At 36.7% G+C, this 23,801-nt stretch overlaps 2 protein-coding genes, 1 long non-coding RNA gene and 1 pseudogene across 3 annotated transcripts; 2 read left to right on the top strand and 2 right to left on the bottom strand.

The window, feature by feature from the left end:
- The window catches only part of LOC132169510 (uncharacterized), a 78,763-nt pseudogene that overhangs the window by 26,340 nt on the left and 28,622 nt on the right, over positions 1-23,801 (bottom strand).
- Positions 13,540-14,015, top strand: LOC148586258 (uncharacterized). Its single transcript, XR_015911847.1, has 3 exons — positions 13,540-13,612; positions 13,688-13,792; positions 13,899-14,015. It is a non-coding gene; the product is annotated as an uncharacterized LOC148586258 (long non-coding RNA).
- LOC148586257 (ATP-dependent 6-phosphofructokinase 5, chloroplastic-like) lies at positions 15,014-16,065 on the top strand. Its single transcript, XM_088515147.1, has 4 exons — positions 15,014-15,059; positions 15,309-15,425; positions 15,501-15,605; positions 15,822-16,065. The coding sequence occupies exons 1-4, from the start codon at positions 15,021-15,023 to the stop codon at positions 15,957-15,959; spliced, it is 399 nt and encodes a 132-aa protein (XP_088371273.1). The 5' UTR covers positions 15,014-15,020; the 3' UTR covers positions 15,960-16,065.
- On the bottom strand, positions 18,035-23,020 carry LOC132176980 (ABC transporter G family member 1). The gene is made up of 8 exons (XM_059589156.2): positions 22,611-23,020; positions 22,074-22,153; positions 21,095-21,565; positions 20,587-20,673; positions 20,371-20,496; positions 20,078-20,275; positions 19,217-19,303; positions 18,035-18,792 (listed from the first exon to the last, which is right to left on the bottom strand). Exons 1-8 carry the CDS (start codon positions 22,933-22,935, stop codon positions 18,103-18,105), a joined length of 2,064 nt encoding a protein of 687 aa, XP_059445139.2. The 5' UTR covers positions 22,936-23,020; the 3' UTR covers positions 18,035-18,102.

Below are 23,801 nucleotides of genomic sequence, written 5' to 3'. Positions count from 1 at the left end.
AAAATAGATGACTAATAGCGTCCACTCTAAGTGGACGCTGAAGATACATCATTAGGGTCGACTCTAAAAGTCGACCCTAATGTGTATGTATTAGGGTCGACAAAAGTCGACCCTAAAGAGTCCGTAGTAAAATAAAAAAAAGTTAAAAAAATTAAAATAGATGACTAATAGCGTCCACTCTAAGTGGACGCTGAAGATACATCATTAGGGTCGACTCTAAAAGTCGACCCTAATGCGTATTTATTAGGGTCGACAAAAGTCGACCCTAAAGAGTCCGTAGTAAAATAAAAAAAAGTTAAAAAAATTAAAATAGATGACTAATAGCGTCCACTCTAAGTGGACGCTGAAGATACATCATTAGGGTCGACTCTAAAAGTCGACCCTAATGCTTATGTATTAGGGTCGACTTTTGTCGACCCTAAAGAGTCCGTAGTAAAATAAAAAAAAATAATCCATCTGTTATTGCGATCGATCGCACACAATGTGCGATCGATCGCAGTAACAGAATGTTGAAATCCAATATTCGATTACTGCGATCGATCGTAACCATGGTGCGACCGATCGCAACAACAGAAAGTTGGAATCAAACTTTCTGTTACTGCGATCGATCGCACATTGTGTGCGATCGATCGCAGTAACAGAAAGTTGGAATCAAACTTTCTGTTATTGCGATCGGTCGCACACAAGGTGCGATCGATCGCAGTAACAGAAAGTTTGATTCCAACTTTCTGTTATTGCAATCGACCGCACCCATGCAGAAAAGCTCAAATATATATATATATTTTATTGCTGCCCAATAACATCTACTAAAATTGTGTATATATATATCACTGCATTATTTAAAATTTTGAAATAAAGTGACACAATATGCACCGTCGATTCCATCCTCCTAAAGAAAGATTTTAAATTGTATATATTTGCCATTTGGTTAGTTGTTACATATGGACTAATTTGAAGAGTTAATTCTCATTTCATAATTCATATTAAATTTTACAGATCTAATAGTGTATATATATTATATGATGAATATATTGATATCTTATGGAAAGATTTTACACTGTTAAATATAACAAAATAAAATCTAAACCGTAAAATAATTCATCTCAGTTTTAAGTGAAAATATATTGATACCTTGCAATTCAAAAACCATCTATGATGTGCAAATACGGGGTCATTCCCATAAGAAAACACAAAAGCAAGTCAAAAGAAACAAAACTAAAGACAAATAAAAAGATTAACTTAAAACATACTAAACAAAATAAAAAGGGTAAACTATGGGGTGCCTCCCATGAGCGCTAAGTTTAATGTCTTCAGCCAGACGATAGTCCCTGCTTACTGTTGTCTAGAAGATGATGCTCCTGCAGATGGTGGTGGCAACCGGTTGACAATGGACTGCATCAATTCTTCTAAGGCGCCTAGGCGTTTGTCCATTGATTCGTAATTTTTCCGAGCCTCCTTTCTTTGGCCAGCCAACTCTCTCCGAAGGCCCGCTATTTCTTCACTAACTGAGCGGTTTCGTGCTTCACGAAAAATTCTCGGGGCCTCCTCCTCAGCTGCCTCTGAATCAACTATTGGTTCATCTTCGGCCATTGGCTCGGCCTCATACTCTTCCGCAGCAGCTGCTGGTGCTGGAGCTACCTGGGGCATGTGGGAGAGGCTCTTGTTCCATTGGCGAATGCCAAATATGGGAGTAGTAGTGACTGGTTCATCAGCTGCGGTACCCTTGACGCCTTTCTTCCGGAGGATGTAGGAGATTAAGTATGGGAAAGGCAACCCCCATGAATGTGTGGACCCCGCTCCTCCAACGTGCACCCCATTCCAAAATTTGTAAATTTGCCTCCAAATTATGTCGGGAATGGAGTACCAAGCACCTTTATGGAAGGCGTAGAGTGCTTGAAGAAATTGATCCCGCCTCTGACTTTTGTGCCCCAAGGGAAACGCATTACGGTGTAATACGGAGTCCACAAACCAAAGCCGTTGAGGTAGCTTTGATCGGCTGGCGGCATTATGGTGGGCATCGGCATACATCCCTTCGCACATGTCGTCAATAATTTCCGCCACGTAGAAGCTGTCCGGTTGGTCAGCAAGTTGTGCGGCTTCTGGAGGTTGCTCATCATTGCATTGAAGGGCAGCAGCAATGTCGGCCCGTGTTATGTCAATAGCTTTGCCTTGCACTTTCGAAGAGAGGGCAGCTATGTTCCTGCAGTCATGATATAGGTGGACATAAAACTCGATCACCAATTTTCTGTAAGCAGTGGGGGTGACCGGCTTGAGAAGCTTCTTTAGCCCCCGTCGCTTGAACTCGGCGACCGCCCATTGAGTCCCCTCAAGATTTTCAAAGTCTTCGCGAATGGCGAAAGTGGTCTCAAATAGCAGCTCCCGTTCCTCAAAAGTGGGCGGGGGAGAAGTGGCTCGGGTATCAGACCCTCGGGAGGACGAAGCTCGAGTTCTTGGCATGATGAGCGTGATTGGGGACTTTTGTCGAACACCTGGCGTGCACTAGAGATAGGCAAAATTGCAAAACAACACAACTTCGCTCAAAACCCCCTGCAAAAACATCCAAACCCAACCACAACAAAGCAATGTGGGTGGATGAACACCCACAATTGCAGAAATATGAGAAAAAAAAAAAATCTCGTGAAGGTGCTCGTGGTTGGGGTGTTGATGGGAATGGGGAATGGGGTGTAAAGTACTAGAGGTGGTGAAAACGTACCTGGTATGGTTGCCGGAGAAGACAACCGTGTGGTGGTTGTGTGGTAGAAGTGATTGGCAATGGTGGACGAATTAGTTGTGCCGGAGGTGCGTGGACCAAGCGTTGGAGAGGTGTACGGCGCAGTGGGGAGAAGGAAATTTTTGTGGGGGTGGGGGGAAAGTGACCTAAAATAGGTCACGTGGTGTGCTGTCCGAGTGCGATCGATCGCACACCTAGTGCGATCGATCGCACTTGGCCAAGGATCCGCGTGTTTGATTCTGTGATTGCGATCGATCGCACCCAATGTGCGATCGATCGCAATCACAGAATCACCATACATACATACATATATATATATATATTTATATTTTATGCAATTATTATTTTTTTTAATTTTTATTGCATAATGTACAACAACTTCGATTATGATATGATCAAATGTGAGATCAAACTTGAAACAATTGAAATTGAATGTTTGATTAGACATCCAATTGGTCCAACCTAGTGCATTCGTAAGATCGATCGTGATAACATCAAATAATCGAACAAAATTCAAACAAATTAAATGTTCGATCGAACATTTAATTGAACTCTAAGCATTTTCTATTATATTAGTGCATTACTTAAATTGATCGGGATACAATCAATAAAACTTGACATGATTAAATGATCGATCAAACATCCGGTCGATCCTAATGAATTAGTTCGATTGATCGCGATATGATTAAATGATCGATCAAACATCCGGTCGATCCTAATGAATTAGTTCGATTGATCGCGATATGATTAAATGATCGATCAAACATCCGGTCGATCCTAATGAATTAGTTCGATTGATCGCGATATGATTAAATGATCGATCAAACATCCGGTCGATCCAAATGAATTAGTTCGATTGATCGCACGGATATCCTATTAGTGTTATAATTTATTTACTTCATTTTTGATCTATCAAACATCCGATCCGATCGATCCTAATAAACATACAAATTAGTGTCATATTTATTTACTTCATTTTTTATTCTTTTTCACTTCTCTCATTCTATAATTCTAGTGCAATTTTTTCTTTTCTTTTTGAATTTCCCTTTATTGACAAATCAGGGCATCTGTCTCCAACACTAATCTAATATTCAACTGTCCACGTATCAGGCCATTTTTTTATTTTTTTTTTAACAAAAATTTAAAAACAATAACAAAATATCTCAATATATAAAATACTAAAACCTTAATTTTATATTATATTACAACCAAAGCAAAAAAATAAAACACACACACACACATTTTAAAAAATATTAAAATTTAGAGCATCTCCAGTAGTATTTTTAAACTAGCTTTTTAGTTAAATTTAGCTATTTTGTTAACTTTTCTTGCTCCAATAGACACTGTAAAATAGAAGATTTTCCTATTACTGCTACAATGAACTTTCAAGAGCATCTTCAGCAGTAAGATGTATTCTACCTAGTCAAAGCACAATTCTATATTTTAGCTACTAATTTTTTAATACCAACTCCATATTCTTTATTTTATTAAATATTATTTTTTAATCTTTTTTTTTTTTTTTTTATTCGGGATTGCTTTTGCATCATCTTGTAAATTGCAATAGAATTGATTCACGTAGGATATCCGTGTGTTATTTTTATTAAATGTTTTTTGGAAGAAATAATAAATAATTAATCATTGTAGTTTACCTAAATTACAAATTTCTTCATATCGTATTAAAGTAACCGTACATTTGATTTTACTTTGTTAAAAGAATAGGGGTATTATAAAAATATAACAAAATAAGTAGACTTTTTGATACAATTTGATAGTTTGACAGGCTACTGTAGTTATTTATATTTTTTTCTTTTTTTTTTTTGTAAATAAAATACCCCAAATATTTAGTTGCACAAAAAAGTTTACCAATAGCTTTTTTGTGAACTAAATTTTGCTGAACTAAAAGTGGTATCTGTCTAAAATTTTGCTGAACTAAAAGAATTTCAGAATTGTTTGAAAGTGGCGGGGGTTCTAAAATTTTGGGCACTGTTTATTGTCTGAAGACCTCCCGCGCGCCACTTTTAGTTCCCCACTCTCACGCTAGCTGTCTCTCACTCTCACTCTCACTCTCACGCTGTCTCTCAATCTCACTCTCTCACTCTCTCGAGCTCACTCTCACTCTCTCCCTCCCTCTCTCTCGAGCTCTCTCTCTCTCTCACTCACTCCACGCAAGTTTCTCTCTCTCCGGCAGCTGTTTCCGGCGCACCTCTCTCACTGCCAGCTCTCACTCCAGTGTTCATCAACTCTCTTGTAGCTCTCTCAGGTATGAGTTTCTCCTAAACCCTTGCAAACCTTAAATGCCTCTCAATCACTCAATAATATCCATGAATTGTGATTTGAAGAAATGGGTAAAGAAAAGGAGCAAGAATGGGTAAAGAAAGTTATCACAATTCTTATAAATTCACACTCTAATAGCTCAAGAATGGGTTAATAATGAATTAGTTTCACAATATTTCTTTACCCATTCTCAAATGAATTAGTTTCACAATATTGCTTCATTTATCATGAAATTGCTTGTAAATGCAAACTCTAATAGCTCAAGAATGGGTAAATAATGAATTAGTTTCACAATATTGCTTCATTTCTCATGAAATTGCTTGTAAATTCAAACTCTAATAGAGGTTCTAGATGGTACGTTTGATTGTCTACTTGTTGCTTTTTACACCATCTTATATTGCTTCATTTCTCATGAACCTCTATATACATTTAATTGGAAGATAGATAGTGGACTATTGGACTTATAGTGGTTGGTTGGTTGATTGTGATAATTTGCACAAATGTTGTGAGATCTTGGATGTTATTTCGTGCTTAAAATTTGAAATTATTGATATTCATTGATGTAAAAAATTATTGATAATTTACTTAAGAAATACAATTTTCATTTCATTTAGGCTAACTTGGTAGTGTTCATCAACCAATAAATCCTTGGTAACAAAGAAACGAAAATTAAGGATCGATGGAAATGTCATATCAACTTGGTGGGATGAGAGTGTAGTTTTAGTATTTCTTAAGTAAATAATATTAATAAACTTTTACAACTCACAAAGATGAAGCAGAAACTTTAAAGCGGCCAACTTATATCAATGTTAGATGACCTTTCATTTAAAAATTGGATGTTAGATGACCTTTCATTTATTGGGCATATATGTTAGATGACCTTTCATTTAGAAAATTAAAAAAAAAAATCACTTAAATGAAGCTTTTTTTTTTTGTATAAGCTCCTCTGCTACCTCCATTGCCTTTTAGAAATTAGGTGGGTTCGTTTATCTCAACTTATAGAATGTTGTGACAAATTGATGTTTCATATCACAAGTAGAAAATAAAGAATAAAATAAGTTCATAAAACATACTAAGATTTACATTATTCGTCTTAACAAACTTATATTCATGGACGAAAATAATAAGAAACTTAAAAGAGTTGTATATCCCTACGAGAATTTTGAAGGCAGTCAAAAGAATCACAAAAGGAAAAAAGCAAAGTTACTACTTGGGTATTAGAGGACCCTTTAATCTTTATGTACCATGAGAGAGTCCAATTCCCCCCTTTTCTCATTACACAAACAGTCTTTATGTGGCTTTGATCCTTATACACTAGACATGCCCCAACATCATCTTTTTCTTATCTTTCCCCAATAGAAAGATTATATCTCTCTCTCTCTCTCTCTAGGGTTTGAATCACAAGCCAAACAGGGAGCCACCATGGTGTGCATGTGAAGTTATCACTAGGGATCTTGGTCACCCCTCCTGTTACCTGAGCAAATTACAAAAAGGGTTTGCTTTTCCTATTTTGAAAGATTTGAGTTTAAGATATTACTTTCCACCCTTTTATATATTGGGGAAATTAAGAAGAATCATGACAAGCGTTCGATTGAGTTTTGGGATGTAGCTAGTGGCTACAATCTCCTATCCAGATTGCAGTCCATAGCTATTGTGAGAGGCCCCTAATACCCAATAAATGAAAGGCAATGGAGGTAGCAGAGGAGCTTAGGGCCAAGGCCAAGCAGGAATTGGATGGCTTTGAGAAGTATGGTGAGAGTGTGGTACCTCTTTACAGCTTTGTGGATTATGCTGCTGGTAGAGGTTTTAGTGTTGGTGGTGCAAGTTAATGGATAGAATTATGGCCAATGATTCTGGTTTAGATGAGGAGTCCAAGAGCTTTGTGGTAGCTCTTGGAGAAACGATACTATCGGAATTGCATAGGAGAGAGAGGCTCAAAAGCGGGATCTACGAAAGCATTCTATTTTAGGCAATTGTTTGCTTGAAGAGGACTCAACAATTCTTAAGAGCACACCATACTCTATGTCCTTAGCTGATGTTGGATTAAGTCCCATGATTTCTTTTTCGTATGAGTATGTTTTTTTTTTTTTTTTCTAAAGTGTTAACTAAACCGGAGGAAATGGAATTGGATGAAATTAATCTTTGCAATTTTTCTCTTCTCAAACACATCTGTTAGATGACCTTTGATTATATATTTATTTTTCTCTTCTCAAACACATCAAATAATTGAACTGGATTTTGATTAATTTTATGAAATTAATCTTTTGTATAAATAAAGGTTATTGCATATATGTTAGATGACCTTTCATTTAGAAATCATGGCCCTAATATGCATTACAACTTCTTCTTCTTCTTGTTTTCTTCCCTAATCAATACGATTAAAATTCAAAAATAAGGTCCTCTATTTGTGTATAAGGTCCTCTATGTCTGGTGTATAAGGTCCTCTATTTGTGTCCACAGAAGCAGGAAGATGTTCTGCAAACGCCTATCTGCGATCGATCGCATCAGGCCTGCGATCGATCGCAGGGTACTCTGTTTCTCAGTTTCAGCTTCTGATCCTGCGATCGATCGCAGCATCAGTAGGTTCCTCACATTGGGTGTCCGATCCTGCGATCGATCCTGCGATCGATCCTGCGATCGATCGCAGCATCAGTAGGTTCCTCACATTGGGTGTCTGGTACTGCGATCGATCCTGCGATCGATCGCAGCATCAGTAGGTTCCTCACATTGGGTGTCTGGTACTGCGATCGATCGCAGGATCGATCGCAGCATCAGTAGGTTCCTCACATTGGGTGTCTGGTACTGCGATCGATCATGCGATCGATCGCAGTTTGCTCTGATTCCGATTAGTTAAGTTTAATGGATTAAAGTAAAGTTTAATGGATTAATGGATTAAAGTAAAGTAAAGTTTATTGGAACTTTGCTCATGTAATTGCTAATATTAGGCTTTAAAATTAGGGTTAAATACGAAAGTGGCCCATGTGTTTTTGAGTTTTTAAAAATGGTAAAATTAGTCCTTGTATTTTTTGACACTTTAAAATCAATCTTTCTATGTATTTTCGTTAGTGGGCCATTTGTCACGTGTCAAAAAAATCAATTGGTCAAATCACGTTGTGTTATGTGTACTATCTCCGCATAATCATTTCCCGACAATAATCAAATACTTCCAAATCAATTTTTCATCTTGTCCCTAGCTCCACATGGATGGGTTTCTTTCACACCTAACCCATCCTCGTTGCCCTAGCATTGCCATTCTTCCCATATTTAGTCAATTTAATCTTACAAATCAAATATTATATTTGTGGACTTATGTTGACTCCACATAAATCAATGGTGGACTACATAAGTCTAATAGTTGATCTCTTGAGTGTGTAAGAGAATATAAGCCAAATATCAAAAACTTATTGACCGCTAACATTTCTCTAAAAAATGTAAAACTGTCATTGAGCTAAACTAGTAAATAAATTACAAATAGAAATTTGTTCTAAACTAGTAACCCACTTCTAGAATATTTTGTTAGGTAACATCGCATTGAGCTAGCATCATTTCGTATATATTTGTTCTAAACTAGTAACCCACTTCTAGAATTCTCTCATTACTCATGCTCCTTTTAAACTTTCCCTCTCTTAATATTTGAGAACAGACCTCCCATTTAATTCTATTAATTCAATTCTTAAGAATCAGTTAAATCAATTGATTCACGTGATATGACAAAGTGTCCATGCCGTGATTGTGCAAATCGATATTATTCTCATATTAGCGAGGTGAAGGGTCACTTGTATATGAATGGATTTACTCCGACATACACTAGATGGATATTTCACGGGGAAGATCATTTTAGGGAAAACACTTCTACAAACATGCACACACATACAAGTGAAATGATGGAGGAGGTTGATGCAGTTGAAGAATTGTTAGACGATGTATGTATGGGGACATTTGTTGATGCTAACATCGGAGAATCCTCTACTTCACAGGGCCCCACAACTGATAATCACGAACAAACAAGCTCCTTCTACCAATTTTGGGAAGATGGTTTACGAGAACTTTATCCAGGCTGCAAGAAATTTACACGAATTGCTTTTATACTGAAGATGCTTCATATAAAGGCGTTCTGCAACATGAGTAACAAGGCGTTTGATATGATGATTGACTTGATAAAGACGGCCCTCCCAGATGGAGAGACATTGCCACGCTCGTATAGAGAAGCAATACAGTTTAGGCGACACTTGGGATTCGGTTACGATAAGATACACGCATGCAAGAATGGTTGTGTGCTTTTTTGGAAAGAACATGCAGACAAAGTGGTATGCCCAAAGTGCAACAATTCAAGATGGATTGATGGCAAAGGCAGAAAAAGTAATATTCCTCAAAAGGTCTTACGGTATTTCCCAATAAAATCGAGGTTACAACGGTTGTTTATGACAAAAGAAATGGCCAAGGAAATGCGGTGGCACAAAGAAGGTCGAGAAGATGATGGCAATACTCTCAGACACCCCGCCGATTCTATTGTATGGAAAGAGTTTGATAAAAGACATGAGTGGTTTGCAAGTGATTCCCGCAACGTGCGGCTTGGCTTAGCAAGTGATGGTTTCAACCCATATGGTAATATGAGTACAACATATAGCATATGGGCAGTAATGTTAACGGTGTACAATCTCCCTCCGTGGATGTGTATGAAGAGTCCAAATTTGATGTTGCCCCTTATTATCCCAGGGCCTTCAGATCCTGGAAAGAATATTGATGTATATTTGCGGCCATTGGTTGATGACTTGAAAGATTTATGGAATGAAGGCATACGCGTGTACGATGCATCAAAGAAAGAGACATTTCAATTGCATGCGACATTACTATGGACTATAAATGATTTTCCTGCATATGGAAAATTATCTGGGTGGTCTACAATTGGAAAGCTTGCATGTCCAGTATGTAATAAGGATACATCGTTCAGGTATTTGAAGTATGGGCATAAGGTGTGCTTCATGTGTCATCGTCGGTGGCTTCCTCAAGAGCATCCATGGCGCAAAAGAGGAGATTTGTTCGATGGTACAGAGGAGCATAGATTGCAACCTGAAGAATTGTCTGAAAGTCAATTGTTGAAACAGCTAAGAGATGCTGAGGGTTTGCAATTTCGAAAAACAAGCGGGAGAAAGAGAAAGAACACAGATGTTGTGTTGAATTGGAAGAAGAGAAGTATTTTATTTGAGTTGCCTTACTGGTCAAGCTTGAAACTACGTCATAATTTAGATGTAATGCATATTGAGAAGAACATATGTGAAAGTATCTTAGGTACGTTGATGAATATCGATGGGAAGACCAAGGACACAGTCAAGGCACGAAGAGATTTACAGTTGATGGGTATACGTAAAGAATTGCATGTGCAGCCAAATGGTGAAACTTATAGGATGCCACTTGCGAAGTACACCTTGACAAGAGATGAGAAGAAGAGTTTATGTGAGTGGTTGAAAGGTGTTAAATTTCCTGACGGGTATGCATCTAACATTGGTCGATGTGTGAACAAGCTTCCTAGTAAAATTTCGGGTATGAAAAGCCACGATTGTCATGTCTTCTTACAGCGCTTGCTTCCTGTTGCAATTCGAAATTTCTCTACGTCGGAAATACGAACAACATTGACCGAGTTCAGTACATTTTTTACGCAGTTATGTGCACGGACGTTGAAAGTTGATATCCTAAAACAAATGAAAGTCGACATTGTAACAATTTTATGCAAAATGGAAAAAATATTTCCGCCAGCTTTTTTTGATGTTATGATCCATCTAGCACTTCATTTACCTCGGGAGGCCGAGCTTGCTGGTCCCGTACAAAACCGTTGGATGTATCCGTTCGAAAGAGAACTTGGAAGATATAAGAAGTGGACGCGTAACAAAGCGCGTCCAGAGGGGTCTATTGTCGAGTGTTACTTAGCTGAGGAGAGCTTGACCTTCTGTTCCAGGTACCTTCGGGGGATTGAGACAAGATGGAACCGTGAACGGAGAAATGTTGACGTTGATGTTGTAGAATTGAGCCAGCGCTTGGATGTGTTCTCCCAACGAGTTCGGCCGTTAGGAGCAGCTAAATTAGTAACACTGGATGCTAATGATTTTGCTAGGGCACGATGGTATGTGCTTACCAATTGTAACGAAACGGCCTCATATTTGGAGTAAGTTTAGTAATGGCCTTTGTGTTTTACTTGTTACGACATGTTATAATTGTAGGGTTGATGATCATTTACCAATACGTTTATTTTTCATGCAGTGAACATTATAATATGATCAAAAGAGAAGGCGGCCGTGACATTGATAAAAAGCATGAAGCTAACTTTGAACGTTGGTTCCATAAACGTTTATACAATAGTGGGCGTACTGCAGCCAATGACTCAAAACACTTATATGATCTTGCATGTGGGCCTGATCGTCATGTTCATTCGTATAGAGGTTGCATCGTGAATGGGGTTAGGTATCACACAAAAGAATGTGCAGAAACTCGTACTACTCAGAACAGTGGTGTTTCTGTTTCAGGTGAGGACGAAACCTCAATAACGGAGTATTATGGTGAGTTAAAAAATATTCTAGAGTTACGTTACCCTGGCCAAAATCTCGTGTACTTGTTTGAGTGTGATTGGTGGGACACTGGGAGTGCAACAGGAGTACGAATGGACCAAGGCTTCACGATTGTGAATACTTCTCGTAAATGGTGTGAATCCGACCCGTTCATCTTAGCATGTCAAGCTTCGCAAGTGTTTTACTTGGATGATCCCAAATTGGGTGGTAATTGGAAAGTGGTGCAGAAGTGGATCAATAGAGACATCTATGATATTCCAACAGTACAAAAGGGAGATAATACAGAAGATGACCAAAGACTCAGTGATGACGTATACCAGGAAGGTGAATGTGTTGGGGGTAATATGGTCTTTGTTGATGAAGCGAATGTTGAAGCCTCCACTCAATTACGTAGAGATGATGCGACAATAGCAATTGACGAATTATATATTCAACTTGATGCAAGCATGTTTGCCAACGATAACTTGCCAGACGAGGACCATTATACAAACTTTGATGAGGAAGAAGAGTTATGTAGCGACAACGATATAGACTCTGAACACGAAGAGGACTCTGAACACGAAGAGGACTCTGAACACGAACAATCATCTTCAAGTAACAGTGCTACAGATTCTGAATATGAATCTGATGATGAAATGTGTTGAACACATAAGCTCAAATTTGGTGTAAGTACAAAGTGTATTAGCATATTTAATGAAATTGATGCTCTCTCTCTCTCTCTCTCTATATATATATATATATATATATTGTGGTGTTTTTATTTTTATTTTTTACTAGCATGATTATTGTATGTTTGTCAAAAATATTGAACATGCTATATGGTTATAAATTGACTAATATAATTTTGTGGTTTTTGACTTGTTAGCAGATTGATCATAACAATGACAACAACAGGACGCAAACGTGTTCCAGCAGCACGAGGCCGAGGCCGAGGCCAAGGTCAAGGCCGGGGCCTTATTGACGAGCATGAGAGTCCGACTCTCAATTCTGGGTTTGGTGATACAGATATGCATGTGTCGCCCTCGCCCCCCCTCCTCCTCGAGTCAGTGGATGGGCATCCTTCGCATGAGTCTAATAATCCTATTCACTCAATGGCAGGATTGGATTCACAGGGAGCCGCCCCTACTGCATCTTGTAAGTTCATGAATTTTATATTTATGAACTGTTATTTTTGTATTATTTTGGTTTGTTATAGACATTTGACAATATACTTTTCCAAATATAACTTACTACGTTACCATGTTTTGCATAACAGCTACCACGTCTGTCAGAAGTGTAAGGGGTAAGGCCAAGTGTAAGAAGTTGAGTGACCATGTACTTAAGCATGGTCCCGTAGTGCTAAACATCCCAAATAGACACCGGGCACCTGTAGGCGAGAATGCATCATGGTTTGCAAGCAAGATTGGGGAGATTATTCGTAACATGTGCGAACTCCATCACGGTGAATGGAAAAAGGTCCCAGCTGAAGAAAAGAGCAAGTTGTTGTTTCATGTTCAGGTATGAATATCAATGTAATGTTTAATAATATGTTTCGTATGGAAAATTAATGTGACACATTTTTTACCATTGTTTTCTTATCTATTATGTATCAGTCAAACTTCGCACTGAATATGGAACGATACGAGCACATCAAAGCTGTTGAAAATAAATTGGGTCGTGCATATGCTAGGCTTCGTTCGAACTTGTATAGGGATCATTACAAGAAATATTTTGACGGCATTGATAAAGACGATGATGAGGGGATTGCCAGGGCTAAGGCTATTGGGAGGGAAAACGTGCCAGCAGGGTATGGTCCTCAACAGTGGAACCTAATATGTGACTCATTTGATGACGGTAAATGGAAGGTAAATATATATTATTATACTGATTAGAATATTCAAATTGATATAATTTGCATGCACTTGAGGACATTTTATGAATAATTGTGTTTTTTTTTTCTTTCCAAATTTCATAGAAAAAGTCTGAACGAAATACCCTAAACAGAAGCAAATTGGAAACAAATCACACAGCTGGGACTTGTTCATTTGTCAATGTCATTTACAAAAAGGTAAGTATCTCGTACCATAATTTAATGAAAGTAACGTTATTTAGTGTAAACTTTGATTATATGTATTATGTGTAGGAACAAGAAACAAAAGTGAAGCCTAATCCTGTTGAACTGTATGAGGTTACCCATACAAGAAAAAAGGATAAACAGTTTGTGAACGACAAATGCAAAAGTCTATATGTAAGTAATTGTTTACGCTCCGATCATTAAGTTGATTAGTGAAGAACATGAATAGTAAACTTGCATGAAGTATATGTTAAACTAAGGCCAACTATGACTTGTGCAGCTTCAAATGCAAGAATTAACAACCAGTGAGGGCTTAGAGGAAGGCAATGTGGAGGGAACAAGTGTGGATGACCGAATGCAAGAAATAGTCACACAAGTACTAGGGGGCCGACGAACTGGGCACGTTAGAGGAATGGGATGCGGTCTTATTCCTACCCCTTTAAGAACTTCATCTTAAGCGTTCACCCAGTTCGACAACCACGATGAGTGTAGGAAAAGACAAGAAGATACTCAAAGCGAGCTTCAACAGACTAGAATTGAACTTCATCAGTACAGAGAGAATTTGCAAGCCAACGTTGAGGAAACGAACAAATTAAAAGCCACTGTGAGTTCTTAATGTCACGTATTGGAGGGTTAGTGAAACTTTACCTATGCATTAATTTTACAAAAACACACATACTAAGTAATCGTTAAAAAGCTTATTGATCATTATATGAAATTTTATTCTATTAGGTCTGGAGGGAGCTTGCTTGGAGGTGCATCAAGTGAAGCCAACAATTGAGGGAGCTTTGGAATAACTTTATTTAGGATGTACTCTTTGATAGCATGTATTTGTGATATATTTTTTGATACTATGTATTTGGATAGTTGTTGGTACTTTCTATTTGCTAATGTGTATTTGACTATTTGTTGATCGTGATCTGTCTGGTAATGTATATCTGTTGGTACTTTTTATTTGGTTTATATTATATTAAGATATTCGCAAAATTTTTGGTTCAACAACTTTTGAGTTAGTAAATCTCCCTTGACATGGTTATCAAGGTTAAAGAACTTTGAGTAAACAATGCAAGGGAGTAATAATATCTTTCTAAATTTTATTTTTAAGTGTATGCAGGATGACAAGAGTACAAGAAAGTTAAACCGCCCAAGCAGGTTCTCGCTTTAATATATTTCATGAAGAAACACATTTTTAGTATCTCTTTCTCTATCATTTTGGGTTTCATTTTCATTGTCTTTGATATTATATATTGGTTCATTGTGGTAGATTACTCAAATTGCTTATGAGGATGAATTGGCAAGGAAGAGAATGCAGATAAGTACTTTATTTTGGGTTTTGGAATTTTGCTGCCCATGAATTGTAAAACATATATTTAATAGTTTTCTCCCTTGACAGGTTTGGTTAATGGGGCAGTTCTCACATATTTTTTATGATTTTGATGAGGTTAGTCATTTTGAGTTATGTTTCTTGTGGGCATTTAGATTAGTTTGATTATTTCATATATTAATTGATTCATCAAAGAATGTTGTTGTGTACTTAAACATAAATGCAATGTTTCTTATAGAGGTACTCTACGTGCATTTTATTTGCCCATGCATGGAGTTATGTTTCTCCGGATAAGTTTTCCTGCTGAATTCTTTTAGTGTTGGTTTCTTCATAGTGAACTTTTTTTTTTGGCCTCAATCTTGTTAGGCGCACAATGCTTATCATGGTGTTGGCATTGTCAAATTGATGGGCCGTAGCAGTAGATATATAGCTATGCATGCATCCCTAGCTAGTGGACAAATTGACATATGTTTGATTCATGAGGTACTTATTACTAGCAATTAATTGGATAGTTATCTTTGTGAGCTGTTACTGATTCTACTGATATGCACATCTAAGGTATCTTTTAATTTGCACGGGCCTCATGGTGTTTTGAGTCATCTGAAATACCTGATTGAGACAAAGGGTTCGGCTGTTATTTGTGTCGCAGAGGGAGCACGGCAGGTGAGTTACGTAAGGAATTCATATTTTCGCTTTTGGGTTGAATACTATTAATTGATCAGGAGATTTTAATTGTGCAGTTCTTTTTTGGCTTCATGAAATACTGTGAAAAACTGCCTGTGTTCATTTCATTGCATTGCATAGATCTTATAACTTCTTCATTATATTTTTCCCCAAGATGAAGAGTAAAATTCAGTATGTTATTGTTTTTTGATGCAGAATTTTATTCAGAAAACTAATGCTAAAGATGCGTCTGGGAACATTGTATTTGGAGATTTCGGTGTCCACATTCAACAAGAGGTTGGTGGTTGTATTTTGACTAATTTCATGTGGTCTTCATCTCTCCATGACTCTTGAGACAAGTTAAGTGGGTTGATAAATAATGAGCTGACTAAAAGTCTAATTTTTAACATCATTGATATGTGTTGCATGGATAAGAATGGACTGCACTTTGGCGTTTTAGTTGTCATTTGTCAGAGTTACAAATATGATATATTTTAAGCCATCAAGATCTTACTCTATTAGTGACTCTTTTTGCTAAGACTAGTCAGTTGCTTTTTTGATGTTCTTTGTGTGAATTGAGAATCACTTGAACTGGAAATCATTAGAAAACGTACTGATGCTGCGATCGATCGCACTTGGGAGTGCGATCGATCCCAAAATTTCGAAAACCTACTGATGCTGCGATCGATCGCACTTGAGTGCGATCGATCGCAGCATCAGTAGGTTTTCGGAAAATTGCGATCGATCTCACTCCAAGTGCGATCGATCTCCAAATTCCGAAAACCTACTGATGCTGCGATCGATCTCACTTGGAGTGCGATCGATCGCAGCATCAGTAGGTTTTCGGAAAATTGCGATCGATCTCAGTCCAAGTGCGATCGATCTCCAAATTTTGAAAACCTACTGATGATGCGATCGATCGCACACAAGTGTGCGATCGATCGCAGTTTTTTTTTTTTTTTTTTTTTTAAGGACCATTAGGGTCGACAATTGTCGACCCTAATGGTCAACTAATCAGCGTCTACTTCAAAGTGGACGCTGATAGTCAATTTTTTTTTAATATTTTTGGACCATTAGCGTCCACAACTGTGGACGCTAATGGTCAACTATTAGCGTCGACTAATTCTTTTGTGTACATCATCTTTAGAGTCAAACACATGTATCTTTTAGGGTCGATAAAGTGGACGCTAAAAGTCATCATTAGGGTCGACTCTAAGTGGACGCTGATAGTTAGTTTTTTTTTTTTATTTTTTAGGACCATTAATTTTTTTTTAATGGTTTAACTATCAGCGTCCACTTTTATTTGGACGCTAATAGTTATTATTATTATTTTTTTAAAAGGGATATTAGGGTCCATAAAGTCGACGCTAATGGTTAATTAAAAGTGGACGCTATTGCTTGACTATTAGGGTCGACTTTCGCTCCCGTTTACATCATCTTTAGGGTCCAAACATTGCGACTTTTAGGGGCGATAAAGTGGACGCTAAAAGTGATCATTAGGGTCGACTTTTAAGTGGACCCTGATGATCAGACGTTTGATCATTAGGGTCGGACTATTAGGGTCGACACTTTTAGGGTCGAAAAGTGGACGCTGTTGCCAACAGCGTCCACTTTAGGGTCTTTAGGGGCGACTTAAAGTCGCCCCTAAAGAGCTAATTTCTTGTAGTGAATATTACATAGTCGTTTCACTTAAGAATTTATTTGTCCCCACTAATTCTTATAAAATTGGTATACATTGGGTAATATCAAACACTTCTCCAAGAACAATGGAGCACATAAAAACCTTTGGATTTTGGTTGCGTTTTGTACCGAACGAAACCAAACCAGCACAGATATTTTGAGAAAGACAGAAGAAGATAGAATTTGTGTCTTAAACTAGCTAGTCTGTAGTAGATTATATTTAGTGTTAATTTAGCAACTTCAATGTATGTTCACAAAGTAATTATCTGGATTTGATATATGAGCAATTACCTCCGAGATGACGCAAGAAATTTCAGCCACAAAACCATAGTCCTTGCAATAATAAATGGTAAGAATGGATCTTCAATTTCTTCCTCACAAGCACCACAATAGAATTCAATATCCCCTGCCTCATCTTCATATACAGCAAGAGAATCCGAGGATAAGGGGATCTATGTGGCATTTGTATCAAGGTACCGTTTGTTAAATCCGTCCTCCTCCTCTCAACATTATTTGACTTTTTTTGAAAAAAATAAAAAAATTAACATTAAAACATTCTTACTTTTTATTATTATTTTAATTTAAAAAATCATTACAAAAACATTTTTGTTTTTTACTTTTCCTTACCACTTTTTTACTATTTTATATTAAATATTCTTACATTTTTTTACATCAATCCACACCCGCTACGTTGTCCAGGAGAAAAAGAGTTTAACAAACACATTCCAAATATAGCCAATTTACTTAAGAAATAAAAGTAAACTCATTTCATAATTTACTCATTATTTTCTGATATTACACTTGCAACATTGTTCTTCTACAGATTCTCCCCATGTAAAGGTGTAGCAGAGGGATTGATCATGACCGTTGCAGTTTGCTTGGGAGTCCTCGCCGACACCAAAGCTCTTAAAACAGGCTTAATCTTTTCACTCATCTTAATGAAAACCAAAAACAAAATTCGATACAAAACTACCATCCCTAACAACACACCAAGATCCACCCACTTTGAGTAATCCCTTTCCATTTGCCACGTGTCGCTCAAAATCTGTTCACCGGTGACCGTGCGTGGCCCTCCGGCGGGATTGCCCGGAAAAGTTAGCCCTTCAAACTCGTTCTTGAACAGCCCTTGGTAGGCGTACTTGTGGAAAGCAATGTAGTAGAACGGATATCTCCAAAATGGCTTGGGAATATCATTTCGGAATCGGAAGAATCCGCCGGCTAAAATCATGAGCCCTTGAATTCCGGCGCCGGTTATTATACCCATGAGGAAATTAGGCACGATGCTTGCAACAATCATCATCAGGCTCTCCACCAGCATCATGCAAGCAAACAGCACGCAAGCAAAGTATATGAAGTGTTCAGCTCCTTTCTGAAGTCCGGGAAGGTAATAAGCAATTGCTCCGGGAATCAATGAAATCAGTAACAAGTATGGAACAGAAGAAAATGTGTTGCCGATTACAAATGCACTTGTCCCATAATGCCCATTTAATCTTTCTCGTCCAAATACCTGCACAAAATAAAATGATATGCAAGTAAAATTTAGGGGAAACTTTACTTGTTGGGTAAAGTGTTAAGTGTTTTGCAATTATAATTTCGAATTATCAAAATTTTCAATGTTTGTATCCCATAGTTTTTAGCCGCTTTTAATTTTATCCTTACCTTTTAGAGTTTAGGGTTAACAAATACCTGTGTAAAACTTTTAAAAGATTAAAATTTTCTGATGGCAAGGCCGTGGGACACTAAAGTAGGATTTTACAGAAAATTCTAACGAAATGATGAAATAAAAGACGACTGAAACTTGAAATACCAATATTACAAATTTTGATAATTCGAAATTAGGATGGTAAAACTCTTGACACTTCATATTATAAGTGAAGCTTTCCCTGCTTTAAAATTGATTAATAGTTCAACAATGCTAAAACACAACAAACCTTCATTTCCTCTACAAAAGAAGGGAATCCACCGATGGTCATGAAAGTTAGGAACGAAGCTATAAACATGAGCAGTGAACCTCTTGCCTGAAAAATTCAAAAAAGTATAATAATTAATTTAGCTTTTCTTTTTGTTTTTTTTTTTGGCAGGTAATTAATTTAGCTTTTCAAGTGATCCTAATTTGTAAATAATGAAACTTCAACCAAAGTATTGCTTAAATAAATAAGTTTATTCTTTCCTATCAATTTCAATTACATATTCTATGTGTTGGGTGGCGTCACTTAGGGTCTGTTTAGGATTGTAATTTTAAAAAGTACAATTTGAAAACGTGATTTTTAAAAACACAGTTAAGTATTTGACAAAATTGCAATTTGGCTTTAAAATCTCAGTTTAGCTTTTAAAATTGTGCGTTTTCAAAAACAAAAAAAAAAATCATCAACTGCGATTTGATCGCAATTTGTAAAAAATGCAATTTCAAATAATCAATTTTTTCTGATTTAGTTTAAAATTGCATTTTTTTTTGTCTATGAATACACAATGCCCTCAAATGTGAGGGACTGTTAGACCCTCTTTAGGGCTACGCTAGCTACGGTAAAAAATATTTTTAATACTTATAAAGTTGTGCCAAACAAAAAGCTAAAATGTTTGATAAAAATTTTAATAACTAAATAAGTCCAAACACACTGCTTCTAAAAATAGTCAAAACGCACTATTGAGAAAAGCTTAAAATTATTATTTTTTTTTTTTTTCAGAACTTTAAAAGCCCTATTACTCAATGCAATTCCAATCATGCTATTAAAATATCGATTATATTTACTCTTTCCTATTATCTTAAACTTTTGTACCGAGTAGTAAATCACCTGAATTGATCCATATGAAGAACCAAGATCGTAAAAAATGATGGCTAGGCCAAAAGACAATGTGACATAGATAGCCATGCGCAGCCAGTAGTAGCCCAGATCACGATACATGTTCACAAAAGACCTTCTCGTAAGAACCACACACTGAGTAATAAACCCTGCGTGCCTTCTCTTCTTCTTCTCCTCTGCTCCACAATCCTGAAACAGAGATGTCAATTTCAGTCTTCATTTTCTCTTTTTTTTTCTTTGGAAAAAGGAAATTAAACCATGAGATTAATTGCCTGCTTCATTACTTGTTTACATATTTCTGCTACTTGTCTTCGAACTTCCTGGTACGCCTCAGATGATTTGTATGACTTTGTAAGAGTGTCAATTGCTTCCTCTGTGGGTGTTCTTCCACCTAAACCTTGCTCAAGATCCTGCATATAATTGAAAGAACAAAACAATAATTTCTTAGATTTATGACAAGAACTTCAGTAAGACTGAAAATTTTCTGAAATTTCACTTACCTTTTCAAAATCCTTGTTTATGGTTTTGAGAAAGTGATCAGATGGATTTTGGAGAGTCGGGCAGGGAAAGCCATTTGAGGCGAAAAACTACATTAAATTGAAACAGGGGAAAGTTTAGTTGCATATTTCAACACCAAATATATTGTCGGGAATATTAGAACTTATAATTTAGAGAATAGAAATAAAAACAAGAAAAAGACTCATAGAATTAACTTGGTTCGGCTATTGCCTACGTCTATACATTAAAACCTTTTCATAGTTACAATTTTTCCTTATATTTTTTATTGTGTACAATAGTCTTATTTATAGATAAAGACTATGAACCTTACTAATCTTTTATACTTTTACATTAACAACAATAAAATTAATTTATCATTTATTATAATAACTCTTGTCTCAATAAGAATTGTGCAAATATGAATTGGTCCAACATTTGATACCAGAAAACTGTTCTAAACAATATATATATATATATATATATATATACACAAAAAGCAGAGATACTTGCCTCATTCGCTGCAGAAGCAGGGCCAAAATACACTGTTTTCCCAGACGACAGAAGGCAAAGATTGTGGAAAAGCTGGAAGACCTCACTGCTGGGCTGATGGATGGAAGCAATTACGGTTCTTCCAACTCCATCCCTTTGATCCAGGCTTGCAATTCTGCTCATCACATAATATGATGCTGCACTGTCGAGTCCACTCGTTGGCTCGTCGAGGAAAAGAAGCTTGGGGCGTGTGAGGATCTCAATGCAAATGCTGACTCTTCTCTTCTGCCCACCGCTGATGCCTTTGGCTCCCCACCCACCAATTCTTGTGTTCATGGCATCCTGCAACCCCATTTCTGTGATTGTGGTATCAGCTCTCTCCCTTTTCTCTGACTTTGACATGGAGTCTGGAAGTTGTAGCTGAGCTGAGTAATGCACGGCTTCTCTCACCGTTAATGTTGACAACAGAATATCATCTTGTGTTACGTATGCCTAAGGCCACCATGGTGAAATTAAAGTAATTAGTAGTGTTTTATTGTTAAGAAGAATTAAGTTTTATTGTTAAGTAGAATTCAGTGATATTAATTAAATGATTAAATTGTAAGTTTAAATTTTTGAGATAATTAGTTATTTAATATGGTATCACATCAAAGGTCATCTGTTCAAATCCTGAATTTATAGTTAACCTTTATTTCAATTAAATATTTTATTTGTTGTGAGTTTTGCTTATTAAAGGAGAATTTGAGTCTCATTTGTGAGAGTATTAATTAAGTGATTAAATCAATTATTTTCTATAAGACTGATAATACTCGTTAAATTTATTTATCACACTAATTTTAGGTCGACTAACATTACGTGCTTTAAGTGACTTTTCTTTTGATTTTTTTAGCGACTGACATTAAAAATTACTTAAAATCAAGTCAATCTATTTATTGCATGTGAAGAATAGGTCTAAGGAGTTAAAAATGGAGATTCCTGTCTCTTTTTTCTTTTCCCTTACCGAGGTCCCAAAAGCCAGCGCCTGTTTATGGCCATTGATGAGAATTTCCCCTGACTGCCTTATGTTTGGGCCTAATCTCCCTGCAACATAAAATACAAGAGTTATACATTTGTCCATAGATTTTTGTTGAATAATCTTTTTTTTTTTTTCTCTAAACAATTAACAATTAATCATCAATTGCTCACCCAAAAAACCACATACTATTGATCATTGATAGATAGATCGAGCCAACAAAGATTTTATATCTTCTAGTGATTTTACTCCATTTGGCTCGTGAGAGCCCACACGATAATATATATATATATAGTCTACAGCTATGTTTTCGTCACAAAAGAAAAAAAACAGACAAAAAGAAAAAGGAAGTAGCACTTTGACTATACTATCATTACAGTATTATCAAAAAGTGAAGAACTTGATTGGTTTGTGGAACTTTATCCGATTCATATAAAAGGTACGTTTTGTACGGTGTTTCGAAAATTTAGTTGAGCGAAGTTCTATATATCCTTTTATTTTTATTTTTTAAATTGAAAATTTTACCTGCGAGAGCATCAAGGAGGGTAGACTTGCCACAACCAGAAGGACCCATTATGGCCAAGAGCTCGCCTGGTCGAGCAAAACCAGACACACCCGCGAGTATTGATCTGCTACCACTCTTTCCGTTTGTAACCGTCACCCACAAATCTTCCCATGTCAGGGAAACACCATTCTCCACCGACATAGCACTTCTAACGACGTCGTTTACTCCTCCTCTGTTACCTGCCAGTGCCGCTGGCATCGGATGAATGTCAATGGTTTCCACCTCTAAAGATGAAGAACGTGGAGCTCTTGGGTTCTGGTTTACTTCATAATGAAGAGAAGCCATTGCCGGCCAGTTAATTGTTTGCAAGTATGGTTATGTGTGGAAAGAGCTGATCAGACGAGCTCACTACTTAAAGGTGACGCTAAATAAATGCTACCTACAGAGTTTTTATTTTATTTTATTTATTTTATTTTTTATGAGGTACAGATACAGAGAGTATTTATGACTTAATTATGAGGTTATGTTTCACAATTCAAATTTGACACGGCAAACGTTTTCGACGTACGTGTGTGGTCTAGATTCGTTTTTCACATTTTAAATCATTAATGTTCCTTCTGTCCTACCAACGTTTTTCTCGTGGAACAATAAAACCTACCACAAATCCTCAATTTGTTCTATCTAAAGACTAAAATAAGGTGAAATAGATGATCGGATATCATGACAATCGCTTGTTAATAATTTAGACAAATAGTATATATATATATATATGAGATATGAAGCTGCTCAAAATTTATTTAGACCATAAATTTTATATGAAGAATTGATGTACGTGGATCTAGTAAGAAATATCAAGGAAACTTCATCGATTTGTCAGAAGATGACAGCTTATGTCCCCACTGTAATTAGGTTGACGAATCACACGAGCTTTTGTTTGTGTTGCCGGACAAATGTTGCTTTTCTGTTGGTGCAATACGATCCACAATAAATTAACTTATATCTAGAATAAAATATTTACAAAATATCTCCAATGGTGAGACCTTTTTTTTTTTTTTTTTTTTTGACATGTCCGTACAAAAGAGGGGAGGAGGATTCGAACTAGTGACCTTTGCTTCATTAGGCGTAGTTCCAGTCGATTAAGCTACCTCTTGGGGACTCTAATGGTGAGACCTGAGAGTACATAATTAGCTTTATGTATGTACACTACACTA

This window comes from Corylus avellana, chromosome 4 (genome assembly GCF_965113065.1).
Source record: "Corylus avellana chromosome 4, dhCorAvel1.hap1.2, whole genome shotgun sequence".
Taxonomy (NCBI): domain Eukaryota; kingdom Viridiplantae; phylum Streptophyta; class Magnoliopsida; order Fagales; family Betulaceae; genus Corylus; species Corylus avellana.
The sequence above is the reverse complement of the archived record's forward strand: the minus strand, read 5'-3'. Positions and strand labels throughout refer to the sequence as shown.

Bases quoted from the DNA above. Each gene is read 5' to 3' on its own strand.
- LOC148586257 (XM_088515147.1), top strand. From the start codon at position 15,021: ATGGGGCAGTTCTCACATATTTTTTATGATTTTGATGAG. The intron at 15,060-15,308 runs GTTAGTCATTTT...CAATCTTGTTAG, and splicing joins TTTTTTATGATTTTGATGAG to GCGCACAATGCTTATCATGG. The intron at 15,426-15,500 runs GTACTTATTACT...TGCACATCTAAG, and splicing joins ACATATGTTTGATTCATGAG to GTATCTTTTAATTTGCACGG.
- LOC132176980 (XM_059589156.2), bottom strand. From the start codon at position 22,935: ATGGCTTCTCTTCATTATGAAGTAAACCAGAACCCAAGAGCTCCACGT. The intron at 20,674-21,094 runs GCAAGTATCTCT...AATTTAATGTAG, and splicing joins CTGCTTCTGCAGCGAATGAG to TTTTTCGCCTCAAATGGCTT. The intron at 20,497-20,586 runs GTAAGTGAAATT...AATTATATGCAG, and splicing joins TAAACAAGGATTTTGAAAAG to GATCTTGAGCAAGGTTTAGG.